The sequence below is a fragment of the Mugil cephalus genome, chromosome 4 (assembly GCF_022458985.1).
Source record: "Mugil cephalus isolate CIBA_MC_2020 chromosome 4, CIBA_Mcephalus_1.1, whole genome shotgun sequence".
NCBI classification, from domain to species: Eukaryota; Metazoa; Chordata; class Actinopteri; order Mugiliformes; family Mugilidae; genus Mugil; species Mugil cephalus.
Window position 1 is genome coordinate 28,719,810 of NC_061773.1, and position 24,020 is coordinate 28,743,829.

Sequence of the window (24,020 nt, forward strand, 5' to 3'; positions counted from 1 at the left end):
GTTCTGGTGACGAAAAGTCTGAATGATTGAGGACAGTTGTTCTCCCAACATTTGTCTGCACCCAGTTTCATCTCATCTCATCTCATCTCATCTCAGATCCATTATAATACATTTTGATCAACATGACATACGCAATGATAATGTAGGAAACAGAAGAGAATTGTACATGATCATTTGCATGAATGAACCAAAGCATTTGCAACTTGTTCACACAAATGAGAAACTGCTTTTTTGATGTGAGAAATGTACCAAAGCGTCTGAGAAAACTGAAATACTAACATAGTTCACAGCATTTTATCACACATGACCACAACTTTACACAGTGTTGTATAAACAGACGTTACTTTCTACTTTCTACTCGGTGAGTGAATGAAGAATAAACAGACAAACACCAAACAAACACCGAGACACGTTCCTCGTTAGAACAAATATTCTTCTTGTTGTTAATTGTTGTTAAAGTGACGACAGAATCACATCGATGACGTCTGACACAAGAGTCATGACGCCATCACGTCACGTCCCCCATCCTTCCGCTGCGGGAAGGTCGTCATGGCAACGGATCTCCCGCCGCCGACGGCGCGCTGCAGTGAGACGGAGCAGAGACGGTGACTCACCGGAGAATAACGGAGACTACCGGAAACTACCGGAGCGGCCGTCCACCGGAGAATAACGGAGCGGCCGTCCACCGGAGAATAACGGAGAATAACGGAGCGGCCGTCCACCGGAGAATAACGGAGACTACAGGAGAATAACGGAGACTACAGGAGAATAACGGAGAATAACGGAGACTACAGGAGAATAACGGAGAATAACGGAGACTACAGGAGAATAACGGAGCGGCCATCCACCGGAGAATAACGGAGAATAACGGAGAATAACGGAGACTACAGGAGAATAACGGAGAATAACGGAGACTACAGGAGAATAACGGAGACCGTTAGCTGTGATCTTCCAGCGGCGTCAGAGGCCGCGACGTCGACCGACTATTAATGAGGCTGATGGCGGGAAACTACCGCAGTGACAAAACGGCAACCAGGGCAACCACGGCAACCAGGGCAACCACGGCAACCAGGGCAACCACGGTAACCACGGAAACCAGGGCAACCAGGGCTCTGCATCGTTGCCTTAGCCTGAAGGACACAGCAACCAGCAACTGTTTGTCTGTTTCCCGTCATGTTGCTTCTGCAACCATAGCAACAACTGATGATGTTTAACAGCCGACATGTTGACTCAACCAGCAACAACTGAAGCAACTAACATGACAGCAGCAATGCTTCCGGCCTGAGGTAAACATGGAAGAAGATAGATAGATAGATAGATAGATAGATAGATAGATAGATAGATAGATAGATAGATAGATAGATAGATGGATGGATGGATGGATGGATGGATGGATGGATGGATGGATGGACGGACGGACGGACGGACGGACAGACAGACAGACAGACAGACAGACAGACAGACAGACAGACAGACAGACAGACAGACAGATAGATAGATAGATAGATAGATAGATAGACAGACTATTCAGTTTTAAATCAGAAAATGACTTCAAATCTTTGTTGGTGCAATCATGTGACAGCCTCCATCAGCTCCGCCCACTTCCTGCTCCAACCTCCAATCAACACAATGAACCACCTGATGGAGGCGGAACCAGCAGAGACACAGGCCAAGGTGAGATTTCACATTTTACAGCAGGGCCACAAACTGTGGTGTCAGGGAGGAGGTGTCAGTGAGGAGGTGTCAGGGAGGAGGTGTCAGTGAGGAGGTGTCAGGGAGGAGGTGTTAGTGTCAGGGAGGAGGTGTTAGTGTCAGGGAGGAGGTGTTAGTGTCAGTGAGGAGGTGTCAGTGAGGAGGTGTCAGGGAGGAGGTGTTAGTGTCAGGGAGGAGGTGTTAGTGTTAGTGAGGAGGTGTTAGTGTCAGGGAGGAGGTGTTAGTGTCAGGGAGGAGGTGTCAGGGAGGAGGTGTCAGTGAGGAGGTGTGATGTCAGTGAGGAGGTGCTAGTGAGGAGGTGTCAGTGAGGAGGTGTGATGTCAGTGAGGAGGTGTCAGTGAGGAGGTGTCAGGGAGGAGGTGTGATGTCAGTGAGGAGGTGTCAGTGAGGAGGTGTCAGGGAGGAGGTGTCAGGGAGGAGGTGTGATGTCAGTGAGGAGGTGTCAGTGAGGAGGTGTCAGTGAGGAGGTGTGATGTCAGTGAGGAGGTGTCAGTGAGGAGGTGTCAGTGAGGAGGTGTGATGTCAGTGAGGAGGTGTCAGTGAGGAGGTGTCAGTGAGGAGGTGTGGTGTCAGGGAGGAGGTGTCAGGGAGGAGGTGTTATGTCAGTGAGGAGGTGTGATGTCAGTGAGGAGGTGTCAGTGAGGAGGTGTGATGTCAGTGAGGAGGTGTCAGTGAGGAGGTGTCAGTGAGGAGGTGTGATGTCAGTGAGGAGGTGTCAGTGAGGAGGTGTCAGGGAGGAGGTGTGATGTCAGTGAGGAGGTGTCAGTGAGGAGGTGTTAGTGTCAGGGAGGAGGTGTTAGTGTTAGTGAGGAGGTGTTAGTGTCAGGGAGGAGGTGTTAGTGTCAGGGAGGAGGTGTCAGGGAGGAGGTGTCAGTGAGGAGGTGTGATGTCAGTGAGGAGGTGCTAGTGAGGAGGTGTCAGTGAGGAGGTGTGATGTCAGTGAGGAGGTGTCAGTGAGGAGGTGTCAGTGAGGAGGTGTGATGTCAGTGAGGAGGTGTCAGTGAGGAGGTGTCAGGAAGAGGTGTGATGTCAGTGAGGAGGTGTCAGTGAGGAGGTGTCAGTGAGGAGGTGTCAGGGAGGAGGTGTGATGTCAGTGAGGAGGTGTCAGTGAGGAGGTGTCAGTGAGGAGGTGTGATGTCAGTGAGGAGGTGTCAGTGAGGAGGTGTCAGTGAGGAGGTGTGATGTCAGTGAGGAGGTGTCAGTGAGGAGGTGTCAGTGAGGAGGTGTGGTGTCAGTGAGGAGGTGTCAGGGAGGAGGTGTTATGTCAGTGAGGAGGTGTCAGTGAGGAGGTGTGATGTCAGTGAGGAGGTGTCAGTGAGGAGGTGTCAGTGAGGAGGTGTGATGTCAGTGAGGAGGTGTCAGTGAGGAGGTGTCAGGGAGGAGGTGTGATGTCAGTGAGGAGGTGTCAGTGAGGAGGTGTTAGTGTCAGGGAGGAGGTGTCAGTGAGGAGGTGTCAGTGAGGAGGTGTCAGGGAGGAGGTGTGATGTCAGTGAGGAGGTGTCAGTGAGGAGGTGTCAGTGAGGAGGTGTGATGTCAGTGAGGAGGTGCTAGTGAGGAGGTGTCAGTGAGGAGGTGTCAGTGAGGAGGTGTGATGTCAGTGAGGAGGTGTCAGTGAGGAGGTGTGGTGTCAGGGAGGAGGTGTCAGGGAGGAGGTGTTATGTCAGTGAGGAGGTGTGATGTCAGTGAGGAGGTGTCAGTGAGGAGGTGTGATGTCAGTGAGGAGGTGTGATGTCAGTGAGGAGGTGTCAGTGAGGAGGTGTCAGTGAGGAGGTGTGATGTCAGTGAGGAGGTGTCAGGGAGGAGGTGTGATGTCAGTGAGGAGGTGTCAGTGAGGAGGTGTTAGTGTCAGGGAGGAGGTGTCAGTGAGGAGGTGTCAGTGAGGAGGTGTCAGGGAGGAGGTGTGATGTCAGTGAGGAGGTGTCAGTGAGGAGGTGTGATGTCAGTGAGGAGGTGCTAGTGAGGAGGTGTCAGTGAGGAGGTGTCAGGGAGGAGGTGTGATGTCAGTGAGGAGGTGTCAGTGAGGAGGTGTCAGGGAGGAGGTGTGATGTCAGTGAGGAGGTGTCAGTGAGGAGGTGTCAGGGAGGAGGTGTGATGTCAGTGAGGAGGTGTCAGTGAGGAGGTGTGATGTCAGTGAGGAGGTGTCAGTGAGGAGGTGTCAGTGAGGAGGTGTGATGTCAGTGAGGAGGTGTCAGTGAGGAGGTGTCAGTGAGGAGGTGTGGTGTCAGGGAGGAGGTGTCAGGGAGGAGGTGTTATGTCAGTGAGGAGGTGTGATGTCAGTGAGGAGGTGTGATGTCAGTGAGGAGGTGTCAGTGAGGAGGTGTCAGGGAGGAGGTGTGATGTCAGTGAGGAGGTGTCAGGGAGGAGGTGTGGTGTCAGTGAGGAGGTGTCAGTGAGGAGGTGTCAGGGAGGAGGTGTGATGTCAGTGAGGAGGTGTCAGTGAGGAGGTGTTATGTTAGTGAGGAGGTGTCAGTGAGGAGGTGTGATGTCAGTGAGGAGGTGTCAGTGAGGAGGTGTGATGTCAGTGAGGAGGTGTCAGGGAGGAGGTGTGGTGTCAGTGAGGAGGTGTCAGTGAGGAGGTGTGGTGTCAGTGAGGAGGTGTCAGTGAGGAGGTGTCAGGGAGGAGGTGTGATGTCAGTGAGGAGGTGTCAGTGAGGAGGTGTGATGTCAGTGAGGAGGTGTCAGGGAGGAGGTGTGGTGTCAGTGAGGAGGTGTCAGTGAGGAGGTGTCAGGGAGGAGGTGTGATGTCAGTGAGGAGGTGTCAGTGAGGAGGTGTGATGTCAGTGAGGAGGTGTCAGTGAGGAGGTGTGATGTCAGTGAGGAGGTGTCAGGGAGGAGGTGTGGTGTCAGTGAGGAGGTGTCAGGGAGGAGGTGTGATGTCAGTGAGGAGGTGTCAGTGAGGAGGTGTCAGGGAGGAGGTGTGGTGTCAGTGAGGAGGTGTCAGTGAGGAGGTGTGATGTCAGTGAGGAGGTGTCAGGGAGGAGGTGTGGTGTCAGTGAGGAGGTGTCAGTGAGGAGGTGTTATGTTAGTGAGGAGGTGTCAGTGAGGAGGTGTGATGTCAGTGAGGAGGTGTCAGTGAGGAGGTGTCAGGGAGGAGGTGTGATGTCAGTGAGGAGGTGTCAGTGAGGAGGTGTGATGTCAGTGAGGAGGTGTCAGGGAGGAGGTGTGGTGTCAGTGAGGAGGTGTCAGTGAGGAGGTGTGATGTCAGTGAGGAGGTGTCAGGGAGGAGGTGTGGTGTCAGTGAGGAGGTGTCAGTGAGGAGGTGTGATGTCAGTGAGGAGGTGTCAGGGAGGAGGTGTGGTGTCAGTGAGGAGGTGTCAGTGAGGAGGTGTGATGTCAGTGAGGAGGTGTCAGTGAGGAGGTGTGATGTCAGTGAGGAGGTGTCAGGGAGGAGGTGTGGTGTCAGTGAGGAGGTGTCAGTGAGGAGGTGTCAGGGAGGAGGTGTGATGTCAGTGAGGAGGTGTCAGTGAGGAGGTGTTAGTGTTACTGAGGAGGTGTCAGTGAGGAGGTGTTAGTGTTAGTGAGGAGGTGTCAGGGAGGAGGTGTGATGTCAGTGAGGAGGTGTCAGTGAGGAGGTGTGATGTCAGTGAGGAGGTGTCAGGGAGGAGGTGTGGTGTCAGTGAGGAGGTGTCAGTGAGGAGGTGTCAGGGAGGAGGTGTGATGTCAGTGAGGAGGTGTCAGTGAGGAGGTGTGATGTCAGTGAGGAGGTGTCAGGGAGGAGGTGTGGTGTCAGTGAGGAGGTGTCAGTGAGGAGGTGTGATGTCAGTGAGGAGGTGTCAGTGAGGAGGTGTGATGTCAGTGAGGAGGTGTCAGTGAGGAGGTGTCAGGGAGGAGGTGTGATGTCAGTGAGGAGGTGTCAGTGAGGAGGTGTTAGTGTTAGTGAGGAGGTGTCAGTGAGGAGGTGTTAGTGTTAGTGAGGAGGTGTCAGGGAGGAGGTGTGATGTCAGTGAGGAGGTGTCAGTGAGGAGGTGTCAGGGAGGAGGTGTGATGTCAGTGAGGAGGTGTCAGTGAGGAGGTGTTAGTGTTAGTGAGGAGGTGTCAGTGAGGAGGTGTTAGTGTTAGTGAGGAGGTGTCAGGGAGGAGGTGTGATGTCAGTGAGGAGGTGTCAGTGAGGAGGTGTCAGGGAGGAGGTGTGATGTCAGTGAGGAGGTGTCAGTGAGGAGGTGTCAGTGAGGAGGTGTCAGGGAGGAGGTGTGATGTCAGGGAGGAGGTGTTAGTGAGGAGGTGTCAGTGAGGAGGTGTCAGGGAGGAGGTGTGATGTCAGGGAGGAGGTGTCAGTGAGGAGGTGTCAGGGAGGAGGTGTGATGTCAGTGAGGAGGTGTCAGGGAGGAGGTGTCAGGGAGGAGGTGTGATGTCAGTGAGGAGGTGTCAGTGAGGAGGTGTCAGGGAGGAGGTGTCAGGGAGGAGGTGTGATGTCAGTGAGGAGGTGTCAGTGAGGAGGTGTCAGGGAGGAGGTGTTAGTGAGGAGGTGTCAGTGAGGAGGTGTCAGGGAGGAGGTGTGATGTCAGGGAGGAGGTGTTAGTGAGGAGGTGTCAGGGAGGAGGTGTGATGTCAGTGAGGAGGTGTCAGTGAGGAGGTGTCAGGGAGGAGGTGTGATGTCAGTGAGGAGGTGTGATGTCAGTGAGGAGGTGTCAGTGAGGAGGTGTCAGGGAGGAGGTGTGATGTCAGTGAGGAGGTGTCAGTGAGGAGGTGTCAGGGAGGAGGTGTTAGTGAGGAGGTGTCAGTGAGGAGGTGTCAGGGAGGAGGTGTGATGTCATCCTCCCGTTGAGGCAGGAACAATCAGTATAAAGTATAAAACACATAAATCTTTATTATTTCTTCACATTATAAACCAGAGAAATAACCTTGAGCTCATACGTTACATGTTTAGAGAATCACACAATACTGAACATTATGGAAACCAGGACCCGCACGGACCCAGAGCGACAGGGAACATAGAGAGCAAACATGTAGAGCAAACAGAGAGCAAACATGTAGAGCAAACAAATAGAGCAAACATAGAGAGCAAACATAGAGAGCAAACATGTAGAGCAAACATGTAGAGCAAACATGTAGAGCAAACATGTAGAGCAAACAAATAGAGCAAACATAGAGAGCAAACATGTAGAGCAAACATAGAGAGCAAACATAGAGAGCAAACATGTAGAGCAAACATGTAGAGCAAACATGTAGAGCAAACATAGAGAGCAAACATGTAGAGCAAACATAGAGAGCAAACATAGAGAGCAAACATATAGAGCAAACATAGAGAGCAAACATGTAGAGCAAACATAGAGAGCAAACATGTAGAGCAAACATGTAGAGCAAACATAGAGAGCAAACATGTAGAGCAAACATAGAGAGCAAACATGTAGAGCAAACATGTAGAGCAAACATGTAGAGCAAACATAGAGAGCAAACATGTAGAGCAAACATAGAGAGCAAACATGTAGAGCAAACATGTAGAGCAAACATGTAGAGCAAACATAGAGAGCAAACATGTAGAGCAAACATAGAGAGCAAACATGTAGAGCAAACATGTAGAGCAAACATAGAGAGCAAACATGTAGAGCAAACATAGAGAGCAAACATGTAGAGCAAACATGTAGAGCACTATTATGATTAACTATTAACTACTGTGATTAGTTTCTGGCGTCGAGGAGCAGAACCTTTAGGAACGCGGGTCGTGGTCGTGGGTCAGAGACGGAGGCTGACGTCTTTGTCCCCGTGGTTTCAGGTGCAGACCTGGGCTCAGTCTCTGGTTTATACTCTGGAGGAACTCGAGTGTAAAATCTGCTACAACCGATACGACACCCGCAGCCGAAAACCCAAACTCCTGGGCTGCCTGCACCGGGTCTGCGCCAAGTGTCTCAACAAGATGGTCCACATGGGTGAGTCCACCACACAGGGACATGTCCTGGGGACACGTCCCCCCTAATGTAGCAGATGGGTCTCATTGTGTCCGGTGGGATGCTGGTCACATGCGTCCACTGTCCACTGTGTCTTTGTCTCAGGAGAGTCTTCCCCCTCCATCATAAGCTGTCCCTTCTGTCGCCATGAGACCTACGTCCCTGATGAGGAGGTGAGGTTCATTAACGAGGGGGTGGGACAGATTATTTAACCTGGTAGAACAGGTTAATTAACCAGGCTTGTGTTCAGGTGTGGCTGATGGAGGACGACCGACACATCCTGGCGGTTCTGTCATGTCAGGACCGGGTACGGCGAGGAGGAGGAGGAGGAGGAGGAGGAGGAGGAGGAGGAGGAGGAGGAGGGGAGGTGGTTCTGAGTCCATCCAGTCTAACTGATGAAGGTTTGTTGGTTCTCCACAGTTTCTACCCAGGTTCTCCTTTGGTTCTCCTCTGGTTCTCCTCATGTTCTACTGTAGTTCTCCTCAGGCCGGTGTTGGTTGTGAAGGTTCTGGTCCTCATCTGTCTGCAGGTGCAGGAGGAGGTTTGGACGTGTCCCAACGTTCCTCAGATTGTCTGGTCATCACCATCATGGAACTCCCAGAGGCATCTCCGTCCTCAGACTCACTGAGCATGCTCAATGTGGTGGGTCTCTACCGCCCCCCCAGCCTGGACTCCCTGCCCTGCAACCTGCCGGGTCATAAGTGTCGTGCCTGGACAACCCGCAGTTTCCCCCGCTGCCTACTGGGGGCGCTGTGTCTGGTCAGTACCCATCAATCCATGCTGTCTACAGCAACAACTGCCTCCATGTCCCTGGAGGAGGAGTTGAGGCTAAACACAGCCAGCAACATGACCCTCCATGTAATTCAAACAGGTGTTTCCCGGTGTGTCTGACGACCTGTGTTCTCATCCAGGTGTACTTCAGCTCTCTGCCTCTGGGCATCTACCTGCTGATGATTGGTCAGTTGTGGTTGGGAGTGGTTCTGGTGAGTCTGGTTCCGTCCACGCTGCTGCTGCTCGTCCTCTACGGTTTCTGTCAATGTCTCTGCCACGAAGTCATGGAGGCTTTGGCAGCACGGACCAACCCGCTGCCATGACGACGCACCAACCCGCTGCCATGACGACGCACCAACCCGCTGCCATGACGACGATGCAACAACCCGCTGCCATGACGATGCACCAACACGCTGCCATAACAACGACGCAACAACCCGCTGCCATGACGACGCACCAACACGCTGCCATAACAACGACGCAACAACCCGCTGCCATGACGACGCACCAACCCGCTGCCATGACGACGACGCACCAACCCGCTGCCATGACGACGCACCAACCCGCTGCCATGACGACGCACCAACACGCTGCCATGACGACGCACCAACCCGCTGCCATAACAACGACGCAACAACCCGCTGCCATGACGACGCACCAACACGCTGCCATGACGACAACGCACCAACCCGCTGCCATGACGACGCACCAACCCGCTGCCATGACGACGCACCAACACGCTGCCATGACGACGCACCAACCCGCTGCCATAACAACGACGCAACAACCCGCTGCCATGACGACGCACCAACACGCTGCCATAACAACGACGCAACAACCCGCTGCCATGACGACGCACCAACCCGCTGCCATGACGACGCACCAACCCGCTGCCATGACGACGCACCAACACGCTGCCATGACGACGCACCAACCCGCTCCCATGACGACGACGCACCAACCCGCTGCCATGACGACGCACCAACACGCTGCCATGACGACGCACCAACCCGCTCCCATAACAACGACGCACCAACCCGCTGCCATGACGACGCACCAACACGCTGCCATGACGACGCACCAACACGCTGCCATGACGACACATCAACACGCTGCCATGACGACGACGCACCATCCCGCTGCCATGACGACGCACCAACGCGGTGCCATGACAAAGACACCACAGGACACAGAACGCTGCCATAGCAATGATGCTCACCCCCTCTTAATACCAGCAAACCCCTTTTATGAAACAACCAATCACATTAGGACAAGGTGATGATGTCATCACAGATTTCAGCCAATCACAGGACACGTTGTGAGGACTGGAAACATCACATCATCCGTGTTGGAGAGAAACTGTTTACATGTAATTAAAGATGGAGTCTGCTATTCCAGACACGGTATCGCCATGGCAACAGTGCTAACGAACAAGTCAACAGCAATAATGTAACACGTTAGCTAGACAGCAGGTTAGCCACAGCGAACATAGCATCTACAGCTAACACTGCTGCTACAGCTACAGCTAACATAGCATCTACAGCTAACATATCATCTACAGCTAACACTACAGCTACAGCTAACACAGCAGCTACAGCTAATACTGCATCTACAGCTAACATTTCATCTACAGCTAACACTGCATCTACAGCTACAGCTAACACAGCATCTACAGCTAACACTGCATCTACAGCTACAGCTAACACAGCATCTACAGCTAACACTGCTGCTACAGCTACAGCTAACACAGCATCTAAAGCTAACACTGCTGCTACAGCTACAGCTAACATAGCATCTACAGCTAACATATCATCTACAGCTAACACTACAGCTACAGCTAACACTGCAGCTACAGCTACAGCTAACACAGCATCTACAGCTAACACTGCTGCTACAGCTACAGCTAACACTGCTGCTACAGCTACAGCTAACATAGCATCTACAGCTAACATATCATCTACAGCTAACACTACAGCTACAGCTAACACTGCAGCTACAGCTAACATATCATCTACAGCTAACATTACAGCTACAGCTAACACAGCATCTACAGCTAACACTGCATCTACAGCTAACACAGCAGCTACAGCTAACATTTCATCTACAGCTAACACTGCATCTACAGCTAACACTACAGCTACAGTTAACATTTCATCTACAGCTAACACTGCAGCTACAGCTAACACTACAGCTACAGTTAACATTTCATCTACAGCTAACACTGCAGCTACAGCTAACATAGCAGCTGACAGCTATCGCTGCATCTACGACTAACCGCTTACACCGCTACAGCTAACACTGTTAGCTCTCCTGCGATGGCCGACTCTGCCTTTAATGTGTTGTTTGAACTTATGTAACCGTGGAAACTGTGGAATATGTGAATGTGTGATGAAGCTAGCTTAGCACAAAGCCTGAAGCTAGAGGCTAATTGTTAGCCTGCTGGGAACTGTACCTGTCTGACCAGTGTGACTAGCACGTAGCATGTAGCTGGAGTTCAGGGATTATTTATTTTATTTATTTGCATGCGATAGCGCTAAATGTTATTGGTCAGCTCACATACGGCAAATATTCAGGAGCCAAAACACAAATATTAACACCTGCTAACAGTGTTCCTGCTAAGCTAGGCAAATGTTTCAGTCTTTGTGCTAAGATAGGCTAACAGCTAGGGTTAGGAAGACAAAGGTGATGGTGGTGGTGATGATGATGATGAAGAGGAGGGTGATGTCACTTCCTGTCTAAACTGTGGGTAAAGTCTGTTTAGTTTCAGTCCTAAAATAAACTGAAACTAAAACAAACGTTGTAGGTTCCCTGTCGTTGGTTGTGACGCTCTGTTAGCCGTTAGCCATTAGCCGTTAGCCGTTAGCTGTTATCCTTCCTGACTGATGAATCGATTATTTATCCACATTCCAATAGCTAAGTTATGATATAAATATTCCCCCAGGAATAAAAGGTCAATGTTTATAAAGGAAATACTGACATTAGCTTCGGCCGCTGTCCTGTAGCTACGAGACGCTCCACCTTCAAATGAAACCAGGGGACGACATGGAAACCAATCATTCATGTGTCAGAGTCTGTGTTTGTCACTGAGTCTGAAGATGACGACGGAAAAGTCCCGACTATAAATACCTGGAGTCTACCTGAGCAGGTGAAAGCAGAGGCTCCTGGGAGCAACGAGCATCCAGGACTCAGCTGTTCTACAGCGTTAATTAAAAACACACGGAAACCTGACGCTGCACAGTCCCACCACAGAAGAAGAAGAAGACGGAGTCGTGATCTGCAGCAGGTAAAACTCTTTACTTCTTCTTCACCAGCTTCCTTTAAAATACGTTAGCACAGGACTACGTTTATTTATCATCTGCCCATTTCCTCCAGGTTAAATGACGTCATAGTTTCTATTCGTAGTCTATTTACGTTCAATCCATCTGGATTAAATGTTCATTGTAGCTCAGTCAGTCATTGTGTAGATGTTGCTCTCTCACCTGTTCATAGTTTCCGTCTGTAAATATTGTCCATCTGCTATAAACCAATAGTCACATACTTTATGTTCCACACTATTACTGCTACATGGGTTTAGTTGATCTGGACCTGAACATGAACATGTGAATGACAAGAAAGATGAATCTGATCTGATTTAAAAGCGCTGAACGTTCTCTGCTGAGGCTGCTCTTCCTTCATTAATGTCACAGACGCCAACACGGTAAAAGTCTCTGGATCGAACTCTCTTTATTTTAAGTCACTCTCTGTGTCATCGTGGTTATTTGCTTGGTTGCTACTGAAGAAGACGCAGTTTAGGGAGAAACTAGGGCAGAAAGGAGGTTTTTGTTTTTGACATGAAGGAGGGTTGAGGACGAGGACGAGGACGAGGACGGAGACGATCACATGGTCAGAAGGTTGAGCACAGGTTCATTCTGTGGTTCAGATAATATCGTCTGTGTCTCATGTGGCGCATTCACACGGGATAAACAAACCCCGTTGTTATGGCTCTGCTACTTCCTGCCTCACGTCGCTTTAATTACTCTGTGAATTATAATGGACGATAAAACCTTAACATCTTCCTTTAGAGCCGCTGGAGCAGGAGGTGGTGTCAGTGGTAGATGATGAACAGGTTTCTGAGCTAATCCACGTCACGTCTGGTGATGTTCATCATGTTAAAACTTATATAATGTTTTTAGTGTGAGACCTTTAAGTTTTCATTTTCATGGGCGACTCTGGCTCCGTCTGGGATTTCAAGGAAAGAAAGACTTGGCACAGGGTTAGTTTTCCTCTAGGGGGCGTAATAGGGCCGGATGGAGTCCACACTACATCTGGTATCTGGACCATCATCAGGTCCTACGTCTGCTGGTTCTGGTTCTGCTCCAGGTTCTTCCTGTTAAAGGGAGTTTTCCTTCATGTGCTCTGGAGGTTTCAGGCCAGATTTTTGCATCTTAAGATCATTTACGTTGTTATTGACTCTATAGAAATAAAACTGAATTAAATTCACTGGCTCCCGTTCAAATCCAGTATTCATCCCCCCATCCAGGACCAGAACCAGGACCAGAACCAGGACCAGGACCAGGACCAGGTCCAGGAACCACATGTGGTAACGTGGTTCCTGGTTCCTCTCAGTGAGGTTTAGTGTCATGTGGTTTTCATTGAGCCAATCAGAGAAGATCCAGGAAACATCCTCAGGTCTAATCAGGGTCTAATGTGGTCTACAAGGTCCCCCTCTGACCTGGTTTATAGGAACCATGAAGAAGAACAAGTGTCCTAATGTTTCTAATGTGATGATGTTGATGATGTTCTAATGTGACAAATACATGTTTACATTAGTTTAAGGACCAGGAACCAGATATGAGACCAGGAACCAGATATGAGACCAGGAACCAGGAACCAGATATGAGACCAGAACCAGATATGAGACCAGGAACCAGATATGAGACCAGAACCAGATATGAGACGTTCATTCATCTGGATTTAACAGGAGTTGAACTTCAGGGGTTCCAGGTGTTTCAAAGAGTCAGTAAAGGCCTAAAGTCCTCATGGGACCAGGTCTTCTCAGAGTTCTGGTTCTGGTCTGTAGAGGTTCTAGAGTAGAATGGGAGGCAGAGCCTTCAGCTATGAGGATCCTCTCCAGTCTGGGTCCAGGTGTCCAGGTGTCCAGGAGGACAGGATGAGTCGGTGGCGGCGCTCCGTGGACGAGATGGCGGCGAGGCGGAGACAACTGTGCGAGTGTGAGCGCGCTCAGTTCGCTCTGAGTCGGGTCACTTCCTGTTTCCAGCAGCTGGCGGCGTCTCTCGGAGGATCAGCTGACGGTAGCTTCCTGAGGGACGAGATGGACGAGACGAGGGCCCTGGCCCAGCGCATCTGTACCGGTAACCTGTCCCCACCCGTCTCCCCTCTCTGTCTCTCATCTGTCCCTAACTTGTCTGTCCCTAACTCGTCTGTCTCTGCAGGCCTGTGCCGCCGTCTGCTGCGTCTCCTGTCAGACTGTGAGTCCGTGTCCTCTGGTGTGGAGGACAGACGGGTGTCTGAGCGTCTCTGGGTCCTCTTCCTGTCGGGGTTGGAGACCTTCCTGTCAGACCTGCGTAAGGCCCGCGATCTGATTGGACAGTTCCCTCTGATGCAGCGCCAGGACCGACGCTCATTGGTCAACACAGGTCCGTGGTGGCTCCTCCCCCTCCCACTCAATGCTAATAATAATAATAATATTTATAATGATAATAGTAATAATAATGAAAATAAAAATAATATTTATAATAATAATAGTAACAATAATAATAATAATAGTAATAATAATAATAATAATAGTAATAATAATGATAACAGTAATAACCTGTGTCTTGATGTTTTGGTAAAGAGTTAAAGGAGATACGGTTTATATACATATATAGATATATATGATAATTATGATACATATGATGTTAGAAACATGAAATGGTCTCACGTCCCTGGTCTCATGTCTCCGGTCTCACGTCCCGCCGTCTGTCCCAGGGTGCACCGATGGAGTGGTGGGGGTCACGGCTCGGGTGGCTTTGGTCCAGGTACCGTGGATCACGTTGGAGGAGGAGCCGAGTCTGGACCTGACCAATCACATCGCTGGGCTGGAGGCGACGCTGAGCGAGATGCAACTCAGGGTGAGAGGCAACGTTTCCTGTGAGAACTGGTTCGGTTCTGGCTCCTTTTTCGGTTCTAACGAGACCTGTTCCTGGTTCTGGTTCTAAAGCGACCTGTTCCTGGTTCCGGTTCTAACGAGACCTGTTCCTGGTTCTGGTTCTAACGAGACCTGTTCATGGTCCGGTTCTGGCTCCTGGTTCAGTGTTTGTTGTTCTGGCTGGTGCAGGTTCCGGTTGCGTTCTGGTGCGTGGAGGCCACCCAGCCTCCCTGGTCTGAGGCGCTGGGGGACGTGGACGAACCGGACCAGGACCTGGAGGACCTGATGGACGTGGAGGACAACAAGATGGCCGCCTGCTGTGGACTGGGACGTGTCTGCTAGAGACGTCTCCTCCTCAGAGCGAATTCATATTAAAATAGTAAATAACAGTAAATAACAGTAAATAACAGTAAATAACAGTAAATAAACAGTAAATAACAGTAAATAACAGTAAATAAACGTGGTTAGAGACTCGACCCTCGTTCACCAACGTCCTGAAACTATTTATTTATTTATTTATTATTTTTATTTATTTCTCTTTATTCAGTTATTGGACTCGTGTCTTTTCCTTCATTCGTCCTTTATTCTCTGATGTTTTTACACCGTGTGGACACAAAAACACACACACACACACACACACACACACACCAACACACACACACACTAACACACACACACAAAAACACACACACACACACACACACACACACACACACAGACACAGGTAACACACACCAACACACACACACACACAGGTAACACACACACAGACACACACACACACACACAGACACACACACACACACAGGTACACACACACACACACACAGACACACACACACACACACACACACCAACACACACACACACACACACACATAGAAAATGGTTAAATCTGATCAAATCCAATAAAAATGTCGTTTCTTCTGAATGAAACGTTTAAATCACAGAATTTCTCTGATGTTTGAATCTGAAACACATGAAAAACTAACGTCATCAAATCACTTTTATTCGTCTTTGACTCGAACACAAACTTCATAAAATAATTCAGCTTCTGTAAAATCACTCAACGCTTCATATGATCAGAACATTTTCCAGATGTTGAAGGTAAATGTTGAAAAGTTCATCGCTTCATCTCATTTTCTGCTCGTTAACCTCACGGGACTAATTACAGTGTCCCTGTCCCCTAAAGTGTCCCTGTCCCCTAAAGTGTCCCTGTCCCCTTCAATTAAAGTGTCCCTGTCCACTTTAAAGTGTCCCTGTCCCCTAAAGTGTCCCTGTCCCCTTTAAAGTGTCCCTGTCCCCTAAAGTGTCCCTGTCCCCTTTAAAGTGTCCCTGTCCCCTTCAATTAAAGTGTCCCTGTCCACTTTAATTACAGTGTCCCTGTCCCCTAAAGTGTCCCTGTCCACTTTAAAGTGTCCCTGTCCCCTAAAGTGTCCCTGTCCCCTTCAATTACAGTGTCCCTGTCCCCTAAAGTGTCCCTGTCCCCTTCAATTACAGTGTCCCTGTCCCCTAAAGTGTCCCTGTCCCCTTTAAAGTGTCCCTGTCCCCTAAAGTGTCCATGTCCCCTAAAGTGTCCCTGTCCCCTTTAAAGTGTCCCTGTCCCCTAAAGTGTCCCTGTCCCCTTCAATTAAAGTGTCCCTGTCCCCTAAAGTGTCCCTGTCCACTTTAATTACAGTGTCCCTGTCCCCTTTAATTACAGTGTCCCTGTCCCCTTCAATTAAAGTGTCCCTGTCCACTTTAATTAAAGGGGACAGGGACATTTGTCCCCTGTAATTAAAGTGTCCATGTCCACTGTAATTAAAGTGGACATGGACATTAAAGTGGACAAGGACACTAAAGGGGACATGTCCCCTGTAATTAAAGTGGACAAGGAGCCGGTTGAATAGAAACAGACTGAACGAGTTGAAGAACAGACGCAGACGTTCAGGTTCGTTTAAATGTGGCTTTGAATTAAGAACTTTATTGATACAGAACAATGAACAAACATAAAAATATTGTACAAACACAGAAGACGAACAAACGTGGAGCAGCTTCAGTTCTGGAAGGTCGAGTGTAGATGAGCTTTAAAGGCTGAAAGAGACAGACACCAGTCAGGACTACACATCCCATCATGCTCTGCTGCCTGCTTGGTTCCACTCTGGGTTCTACTCACCGTCCTGGTTCTCCCAGAGTTCTGCTGCGGCCGTGTTCAGAGGACTCTCGTTGTTGGGTTCTGGAGGAAGAGACAGAGTGAGGATTGGACCCCGTGTCCCCCGTGTCCCCCCGTGTCCCCGCCCTTACCTCCCAGCAGGCTCTGGATGGACAGCAGGACGGAGCGGACGTCGTACAGCGCCGACCACTTGTCCTTCAGGATGTCCAGGCAGATGAAGCCGTGCTCGTCCACGTTGGGATGGAAGCACGGAGTCAGGAACTTGACCCGCGGAGCCTGGTACGGGTACGCGGCCGGGAAGTCCAGGGACAGGCGGTACCGGAGCCCCTCGTAGACCTGGACCAGGGGGGACAGACACATCAGTCCATAAAGACGAGAGAGTGAATGAATGAATGAATGAATGAGTGAGTGAATGAGTGAATGTCCTGTACCGTCCCCTGAGCTCCATCAATGGTCCCGACCCAGCGGAACAAATTATCTGATTCTGGAAAAGCTGAGATCCCTTTATCACCCGACATCTGGGGACAGAGGACAGGGAGGACAGAGGACAGGGAGGACAGGATGAGACAGGGAGGGACAGAGAGGGACAGAGAGGACAGAGAGGGACAGAGAGGGACAGAGAGGACAGAGAGGGACAGAGAGGGACAGAGAGGGACAGGGAGGGACAGGGAGGGACAGGGAGGGACAGAGACGACAGGGAGAGACAGGATGAGACAGAGAGGGACAGGGAGGACAGGGAGGACAGAGAGGGACAGGGAGGACAGGGAGGGACAGGGAGGGACAGAGACGACAGGGAGAGACAGGATGAGACAGAGAGGGACAGGGAGGACAGGGAGGACAGAGAGGGACAGGGAGGACAGGGAGGGACAGGGAGGGACAGGGAGGGACAGAGACGACAGGGAGAGACAGGATGAGACAGAGAGGGACAGAGACCACAGGGAGGACAGAGAGGGACAGGGTGAGACAGGAAAGCAGGCGTGTCTGTGGTGAATGATAATACCTGAGGTCAGTGAACTCACCATGAGAGTCATCAGCTCCTGCTGCAGCCTGCACACACACACACACACACACACACACACACACACACATTAACACACAGGTATCATTGTCCAGGTGTGTCCACTGAGGTCAGTGCACGTCCTCCTTTTAATCACTTCTACAGTTCTGTTTAATTTGGACGAGCTCTGGAAATAACTGGCTGTGTTCATACGTTCATGTGTTCATACGTTCATGTGTTCATACGTTCATGTGTTCATACGTTCATGTGTTCATACGTTCATACGTTTGCTCTGTTTGTGTAATAATGACTCAGTGCGTTTACATACATGAGTTTAATGGAGCTTTGCTCTAAACTCTACTTCCTGACTACAGAAAATCTAATAACTGTTCTCCTCCTCCACACTAGGGGGCGACACGTGCAGGTAGGTGGCGCTATCCCTCAGACGGTTCTTCTACCAGCTCTGTTTACCTTCTTCTTCTTCTGCGACCGTCTTTCTTGGATGTTTTTGTTCTAGAGTCACACGCCAGCGTAATGATGTGGAGCATGAACAATCAATACTGCGATTAAACCGATACTTGGCAGAGAAAAACGAATCCAATCACATTATCTGAGCGTCTCAATCAGACAATGAGAACTCTGACTTTAATCGGAGAAACGTGTTTAGATGCACTTAAGTTCTCCTCTTAGAGTCTGATTCAGGCAATAATTAGTTATTTTCAGCGTAAAGACTGAGGACGATCACGAGAGAAATGTGTTTCTACCTTCGAGGCTCTAAACCAGGCATGTCAAACTCAGTTTGGCTCTGGGATCAGTAAAAGAATGTCAACTCCAAATATTTAGCTTTGTTTTTCAGTACTATGCTTCATCATTCAGCCTACATTTGTAGCCTACCCTACATATTACAATCACGGATGACAAGGGATCTTTTCTAAGCACAACACATTTATTCAAAACCAATGGGAAAAAAATGATTTTTCATGTTTGGCCGTGAATGTGTTAACAACTGGTTTATTTTAACAGTTGAGTGAATGCAGTTTTACCCTGAACCAACTCACCACACTAAACAAACTCAAGTGGGAGCTATAAAAAAATATTTTCGCCTTAATTGTCATACTGCTTTGAAATAAATGAAAAAAGAAATACAAAATAAAATAAAAATAAATAAAAAAGTTATAGCAGTCCCATGGGCAATAGGATTAGACTACATCAGATCAAACTACTAGGCTGGGCCTACTGAGAACTGAGAATATACTGCACAATATTAATTGTCTTTCATATGACATACTTGTCTTTATGATGAGTGGCGCCGAATATTAAACTCTTTGAACACTGCAACTTGCTGATTACATACCAAGCACACTGGTTTTGCATTCAGTTCTGTGAATAAATACTTCTCGGTCCATTTCTCCTGGAAAACTCTGCACTCCGTGTCCACTCTTCTTTTTTTTGACAGCGCCATTTTGGGAAGGGTGTGTTGACCGATAACTTGTTTAGTAGGTGAATGGTGAAGCAAGATTGCCGGTTTATTTTTACTTGGACACATCACGTTGCGAATGTTTATTTCCTGTGACTAACTCGTGTCAGTGCCGCATGCTTGACGTGAGCGCTTTTACACATTTACTGCCCTCTAGGGCCGGAGGGAGCATTTGGTTTGTATTTATTTTAAAAAATCACAACTTTTAATAGAAATTGAGCTAGAGACTCGCTTCTTTTTTTGACATACTCAGAAATTTATGCCGGGCCGGGTTAAATGACCCAACGGGCCGGGTCCGGCCCGCGGGCCGTATGTTTGACATGCCTGCTCTAGACGAACTAATGACCAGGACTTTTCTGGAGACGCTTCGTCTTTAAGGCGCGATGGTTTTATGCTGTTATTCATTTTATTTCCTTCTCGTCTTTGTCTCCTGTGGAATATTTTACATGGAGCTCAGTCTGAAATAAATATATTTACTCAGCTTTTACCGGAGGTGGGTTTTTATTAGAGAGGAAAGGAACGTGTCATGTCACGTGGTGTCACGTGACATGATGCTGCTGTTGCTAGGAAACGGCCAAACAACTGCATCAGCTCCGACACTGTTTCACCACCTACTTTTATACATTAGTTTAAACACGTTTGTTCAGAACAAAACAAATAAATCACATCTCGTCTGGTCAAAGGTCAAAGGGTCAGTTGACTGAGACATTAACACTGTGTCCACCGTGTCCACTATGTTCAGTATGTCCACCGTGTCCACTGTGTCCACCGTGTCCACTGTGTTGTCTTTGTCTCGGCCTGTATTGGTTGGTTTAAGCCACGCCCCCTGACATGATTAAAGACCCTGCTGTTAATTTCATATCGGCCACTATTAAAGGAAATACGTGTAAGTGAGTTCACACAGGATCCAGATCACTTTCCTGTTCTGTCCCCGTCGTGTCTCTGCCTCCAGCCTGTCCCGCCCCCCGTCCCCCGTCCCCGCGTGTCTCACCGTTTGGACACCCCTCCTCTGGCCGCACTGCCTCCGGTGTCGCTTCCTTTCAGAGCGGCCATGTTGGAAGCTGCTGGGTCCATGTTCTGGGACGAAGCCATGATGCTAACCGATGCTAACGCTCCGCTTCCTGCTGAGAGACAGACCAGCTCAAAGCTAGCACGGCTAGGTAGCACGGCTAGGTAGCACGGCTAGCTCCCGAATCCTCGCTAAATTACACACACATAGCCCCGGGAATTAGCCCCGGGTTTTACCATCATACCAGCAGGTTTTAGCTACAGTTAGCTCCTAATGCTAAACATTAGGCTGCCTCTGTGAAGTAAAGGACGTAAAGGACATAAACGCTGGAGGGTCTCACCGTGTTTCCTTGTCCTCTCGGTCCAAGCGGAGCTGCTTTTCTGTCAGATTCAAACGGAACAAACTCCCGCCCCAAAGTTTAAACCGACGCTTCCTCCTGGAAACAGCGAATCACAGCCGGACTTTCAAAAGCAAACCGCCTCCCGTTGACCAATCAGAGCCCGACTTTCAAAAACAAACCAACTCCTGCTGACCAATCACGACACTGTTTAAAAGGAACCGCGATCTGATTGGACAGGGGGAACATTTCAACGTGACGTCACTCCTCAGGTCAACGTTCAGCATTTTGTTTTAAAAAAACAACCAAAATAAAGAAATGAGAATAAAACACAATAAGACGATTTTATTATTTCAATTGTCGTTTTTAATTTGTTGTTTTTTCTTATAAGAATATGTGTTTTTCCGTTATTTATTGTTTATTCTGCTTCATCCTTCCAAATAAACACAGAGACAGATTAGACTAACATGGAGGAGCACATTTGTTTTCAGATAGAACCAACGATTAATTCAATTAATCAATAAGATCCAAAACAGGAAATATAAAGATCAATAAAACCAAACACGAAGATGTCTCTTTATGATAGAGACTCATAAACCAGGCTGACAAATAGAAACAACACAGCACTAATTTCATGACTGAGAAACAATTCGAACTTCATAGAAATATCTCCACAGTTTATTTTCCTCTAAATACAAAAACACTGATTTTTTTTGGCCATTTCAAAATATTCCAGTAGGTTTGTTTCTAATAAATCTATAATTTCTAATAAGACTCAATTACTGAGTAATACTTATTAATTGTAGGAATGTCTTTGTCTTTTGACTTTTGCAAATGCCTTTAATAGTGACTGAATAAGTTACTGCGAACACTGACTTGTATAATTGTGTGTTTCAGTCCTCAGTGTTTGCAGTGTAAGATATAGCTGTGCATGTTTGTTGGTGGTGGATCCGCTAGGTGGCGGTAGTACCGGTACTACCTGTAATACCACCGAAGAAGAAGAGCAACGCACAAATTCCAATGGAAGAAGAAACAATCGTAGCTCTTCCGGTTAGTTAATTGAATGGTGCTCGGTTAGTCTTTAACGTTACCGTTAATCCGGTGCCCGGACTCAGGCCGAGAACATGAACGCGCCTCCCGCCTTCGAGTCGTTCCTTTTGTTTGAAGGAGAGAAAAAGATCAGCATCACCAAAGACACCAAAGTCCCGAACGCCTGTTTATTCACCCTGAACAAGGAGGACCACACACTGGGCAACATCATCCGAGCGTAAGAGGCTAACACGGGGAGCTAGCACAGGGAGCTAACACAGGGAGCTAACACCACACACTGGGCAACATCATCCGAGCGTAAGAGGCTAACACGGGGAGCTAGCACAGGGAGCTAACACGGGGAGCTAACACGGGGAGCTAACACAGGGAGCTAACACAGGGAGCTAGCACAGGGAGCTAGCACAGGGAGCTAGCACAGGGAGCTAGCACAGGGAGCTAACACAGGGAGCTAGCACAGGGAGCTAGCACAGGGAGCTAACACAGGGAGCTAGCACAGGGAGCTAGCACAGGGAGCTAGCACAGGGAGCTAGCACAGGGAGCTAACACAGGGAGCTAGCACAGGGAGCTAGCACAGGGAGCTAGCACAGGGAGCTAACACAGGGAGCTAGCACAGGGAGCTAACACGGAGCTAATGTGTGTGTTCCAGGCAGCTGTTGAAGGATCCTCAGGTTCTCTTCGCTGGTTACAAAGTTCCTCATCCTCTGGAACATAAGATCGTCATCAGAGTCCAGACCACACCTGACTACAGTCCACAGGTAACACACACACACACACACACACACACACACACACACACACACAATCCACACGAAAACAAATGCACTTTATTATAAGAGGCTTAAACCCTGAAGTAATGAGTGGAGGAGACAGAAGATTTAAAATAATAACTTATATTGAGTGAACTGGAGAGAGTTGGACCAGGATCTGCAGCTTCAACACTCAGAGTCATTTGGAAAGAAAACACTGGGAGCAAAACCCGTCTGACTCTAAAATGAAGACAACACTGCATATTTATTATTACCTCTATGTTAAACCTGTAGTGTGTCGCATTTATGAAATAACTGCTACAGAGAAAACGAAATAGCATTTATGTAACAGAACAGGGATTAATCCGTGGTTGTTTTAAACTGGGGTCGAAAAGTCCAATAAATAGCTGGACCCTTTTGGACGGAGGAGACCGACGGGGGGACGGGGGGAGGGAGGAGACGGGGGGACGGGGGGAGGGAGGAGACGGGGGGACGGGGGGAGGGAGGAGACGGGGGGAGGGAGGAGACGGAGGAGACCGACGGGGGGAGAGGGGGACGGGGGGAGGGAGGAGACGGGGGGACGGGGGGAGGGAGGAGACGGGGGAGACCGACGGGGGGAGGGAGGAGACGGGGGGAGGGAGGAGACGGAGGAGACGGGGGGAGGGGGGAGGAGGGGACGGGGGAGAGGAGACGGGGAGGGAGGGGCGGGGGACGGGGGAGGGAGGAGACGGGGGGAGGGAGGAGACGGGGGGACGGGGAGGAGACGGGGGGACGGGGGGACGGAGGAGACGCTGGTTTCCGACCCCTGATCTAGAATGTTTTTATTTTCTTCAAGCTATTCATTTTCTTTTATTGCACATTTAAGTTGATGTTGTCTTTTTATATTTTTAATGTAGGCTGCAGAACTTAGTTTTTATGGCATTTCCTGGCTTTTGATGTTTTTGCAATGAACTAAACTAAACTAGGCCCATTATGATTGATTGCATTTAAATTGATATTTCATTCATATGTTAAAATGTACAGTGTAAAATAGTGTTTGTCATTTATTTTCCAGTTTAATAATTTCTTGATTTTACTTCAGTGAAATAAAACAACCAGACAGTTACAGGCTACACTTTGTGTATTTGAAAGGCTGGAAACACATCTTAGTGTTGGATCTTCAGTCTGCATTGCACCAAATGGAGGAATATAGTCAGCGAATGCTACCGATGCTACCGATGCTACCGATGCTACCGATGCTACCGATGCTACTGATGCTACCGATGCTACTGATGCTACCGGGGTCCGGACGGACTCTGTGAATGAATCATTTCAATGAACTGATTCTAGTGATTCGGTTCAAAGAACTGTGGATCTCACACACTCACACACTCACACACTCACTCACTCACTCACTCACTCACACACACACACACACACACACACACACACACACACACACACACACACACACACACACACACACACACACACACACACACCTACACACACACACCTACACACACCTACACACACCTACACACACCTACCTATAGGTGAGTGGTAACTGACTGCAGGTGTCGTCGTGTCTTGCAGGAGGCGTTCACCAACGCCATCACAGACCTGATCAGTGAACTGTCTCTGCTGGAGGAACGTTTCAGAGTCGCCATCAAAGACAAACAGGAAGGCATCGAGTGACCCCGCCCCCTCTCACGTCACTGCCTGGTCGTTTGTTTTGTAAATAAAGTTTGATGTAACTGCTTCCTGGTGTCAG

The 24,020-nt window shown here is 49.1% G+C and overlaps 4 protein-coding genes across 5 annotated transcripts; 3 read left to right on the plus strand and 1 right to left on the minus strand.

Moving 5' to 3' along the window:
• The first annotated feature begins 543 nt into the window (after window positions 1-543).
• On the plus strand, window positions 544-11,164 carry LOC125006120 (E3 ubiquitin-protein ligase RNF182). The gene is made up of 7 exons (XM_047581861.1): window positions 544-1,286; window positions 1,583-1,674; window positions 7,427-7,580; window positions 7,704-7,771; window positions 7,849-7,999; window positions 8,128-8,357; window positions 8,510-11,164. The coding sequence occupies exons 2-7, from the start codon at window positions 1,630-1,632 to the stop codon at window positions 8,690-8,692; spliced, it is 831 nt and encodes a 276-aa protein (XP_047437817.1). The 5' UTR covers window positions 544-1,286; window positions 1,583-1,629; the 3' UTR covers window positions 8,693-11,164.
• Window positions 11,165-11,311: 147 nt separating this feature from the next.
• Window positions 11,312-15,113, plus strand: zgc:109913 (regulator of G-protein signaling 9-binding protein). 2 transcript variants are annotated; one of them, XM_047581862.1, is made up of 5 exons: window positions 11,312-11,652; window positions 13,179-13,720; window positions 13,802-14,005; window positions 14,340-14,482; window positions 14,689-15,113. In XM_047581862.1, exons 2-5 carry the CDS (start codon window positions 13,444-13,446, stop codon window positions 14,839-14,841), a joined length of 777 nt encoding a protein of 258 aa, XP_047437818.1. In that variant the 5' UTR covers window positions 11,312-11,652; window positions 13,179-13,443; the 3' UTR covers window positions 14,842-15,113. The 2 variants fall into 2 exon arrangements, with proteins under 2 accessions (XP_047437818.1, XP_047437819.1); XM_047581863.1 differs by having other exon boundaries at window positions 13,483-13,720.
• A 1,317-nt stretch (window positions 15,114-16,430) lies between these two features.
• On the minus strand, window positions 16,431-20,633 carry ube2c (ubiquitin-conjugating enzyme E2C). The gene is made up of 7 exons (XM_047583242.1): window positions 20,475-20,633; window positions 20,117-20,246; window positions 17,671-17,698; window positions 17,083-17,169; window positions 16,783-16,987; window positions 16,655-16,714; window positions 16,431-16,572 (listed from the first exon to the last, which is right to left on the minus strand). The coding sequence occupies exons 2-7, from the start codon at window positions 20,215-20,217 to the stop codon at window positions 16,535-16,537; spliced, it is 519 nt and encodes a 172-aa protein (XP_047439198.1). The 5' UTR covers window positions 20,218-20,246; window positions 20,475-20,633; the 3' UTR covers window positions 16,431-16,534.
• An 842-nt stretch (window positions 20,634-21,475) lies between these two features.
• On the plus strand, window positions 21,476-24,008 carry polr2j (RNA polymerase II subunit J). Its single transcript, XM_047582705.1, has 3 exons — window positions 21,476-21,738; window positions 22,168-22,276; window positions 23,843-24,008. Exons 1-3 carry the CDS (start codon window positions 21,596-21,598, stop codon window positions 23,942-23,944), a joined length of 354 nt encoding a protein of 117 aa, XP_047438661.1. The 5' UTR covers window positions 21,476-21,595; the 3' UTR covers window positions 23,945-24,008.
• Window positions 24,009-24,020: the final 12 nt, after the last annotated feature.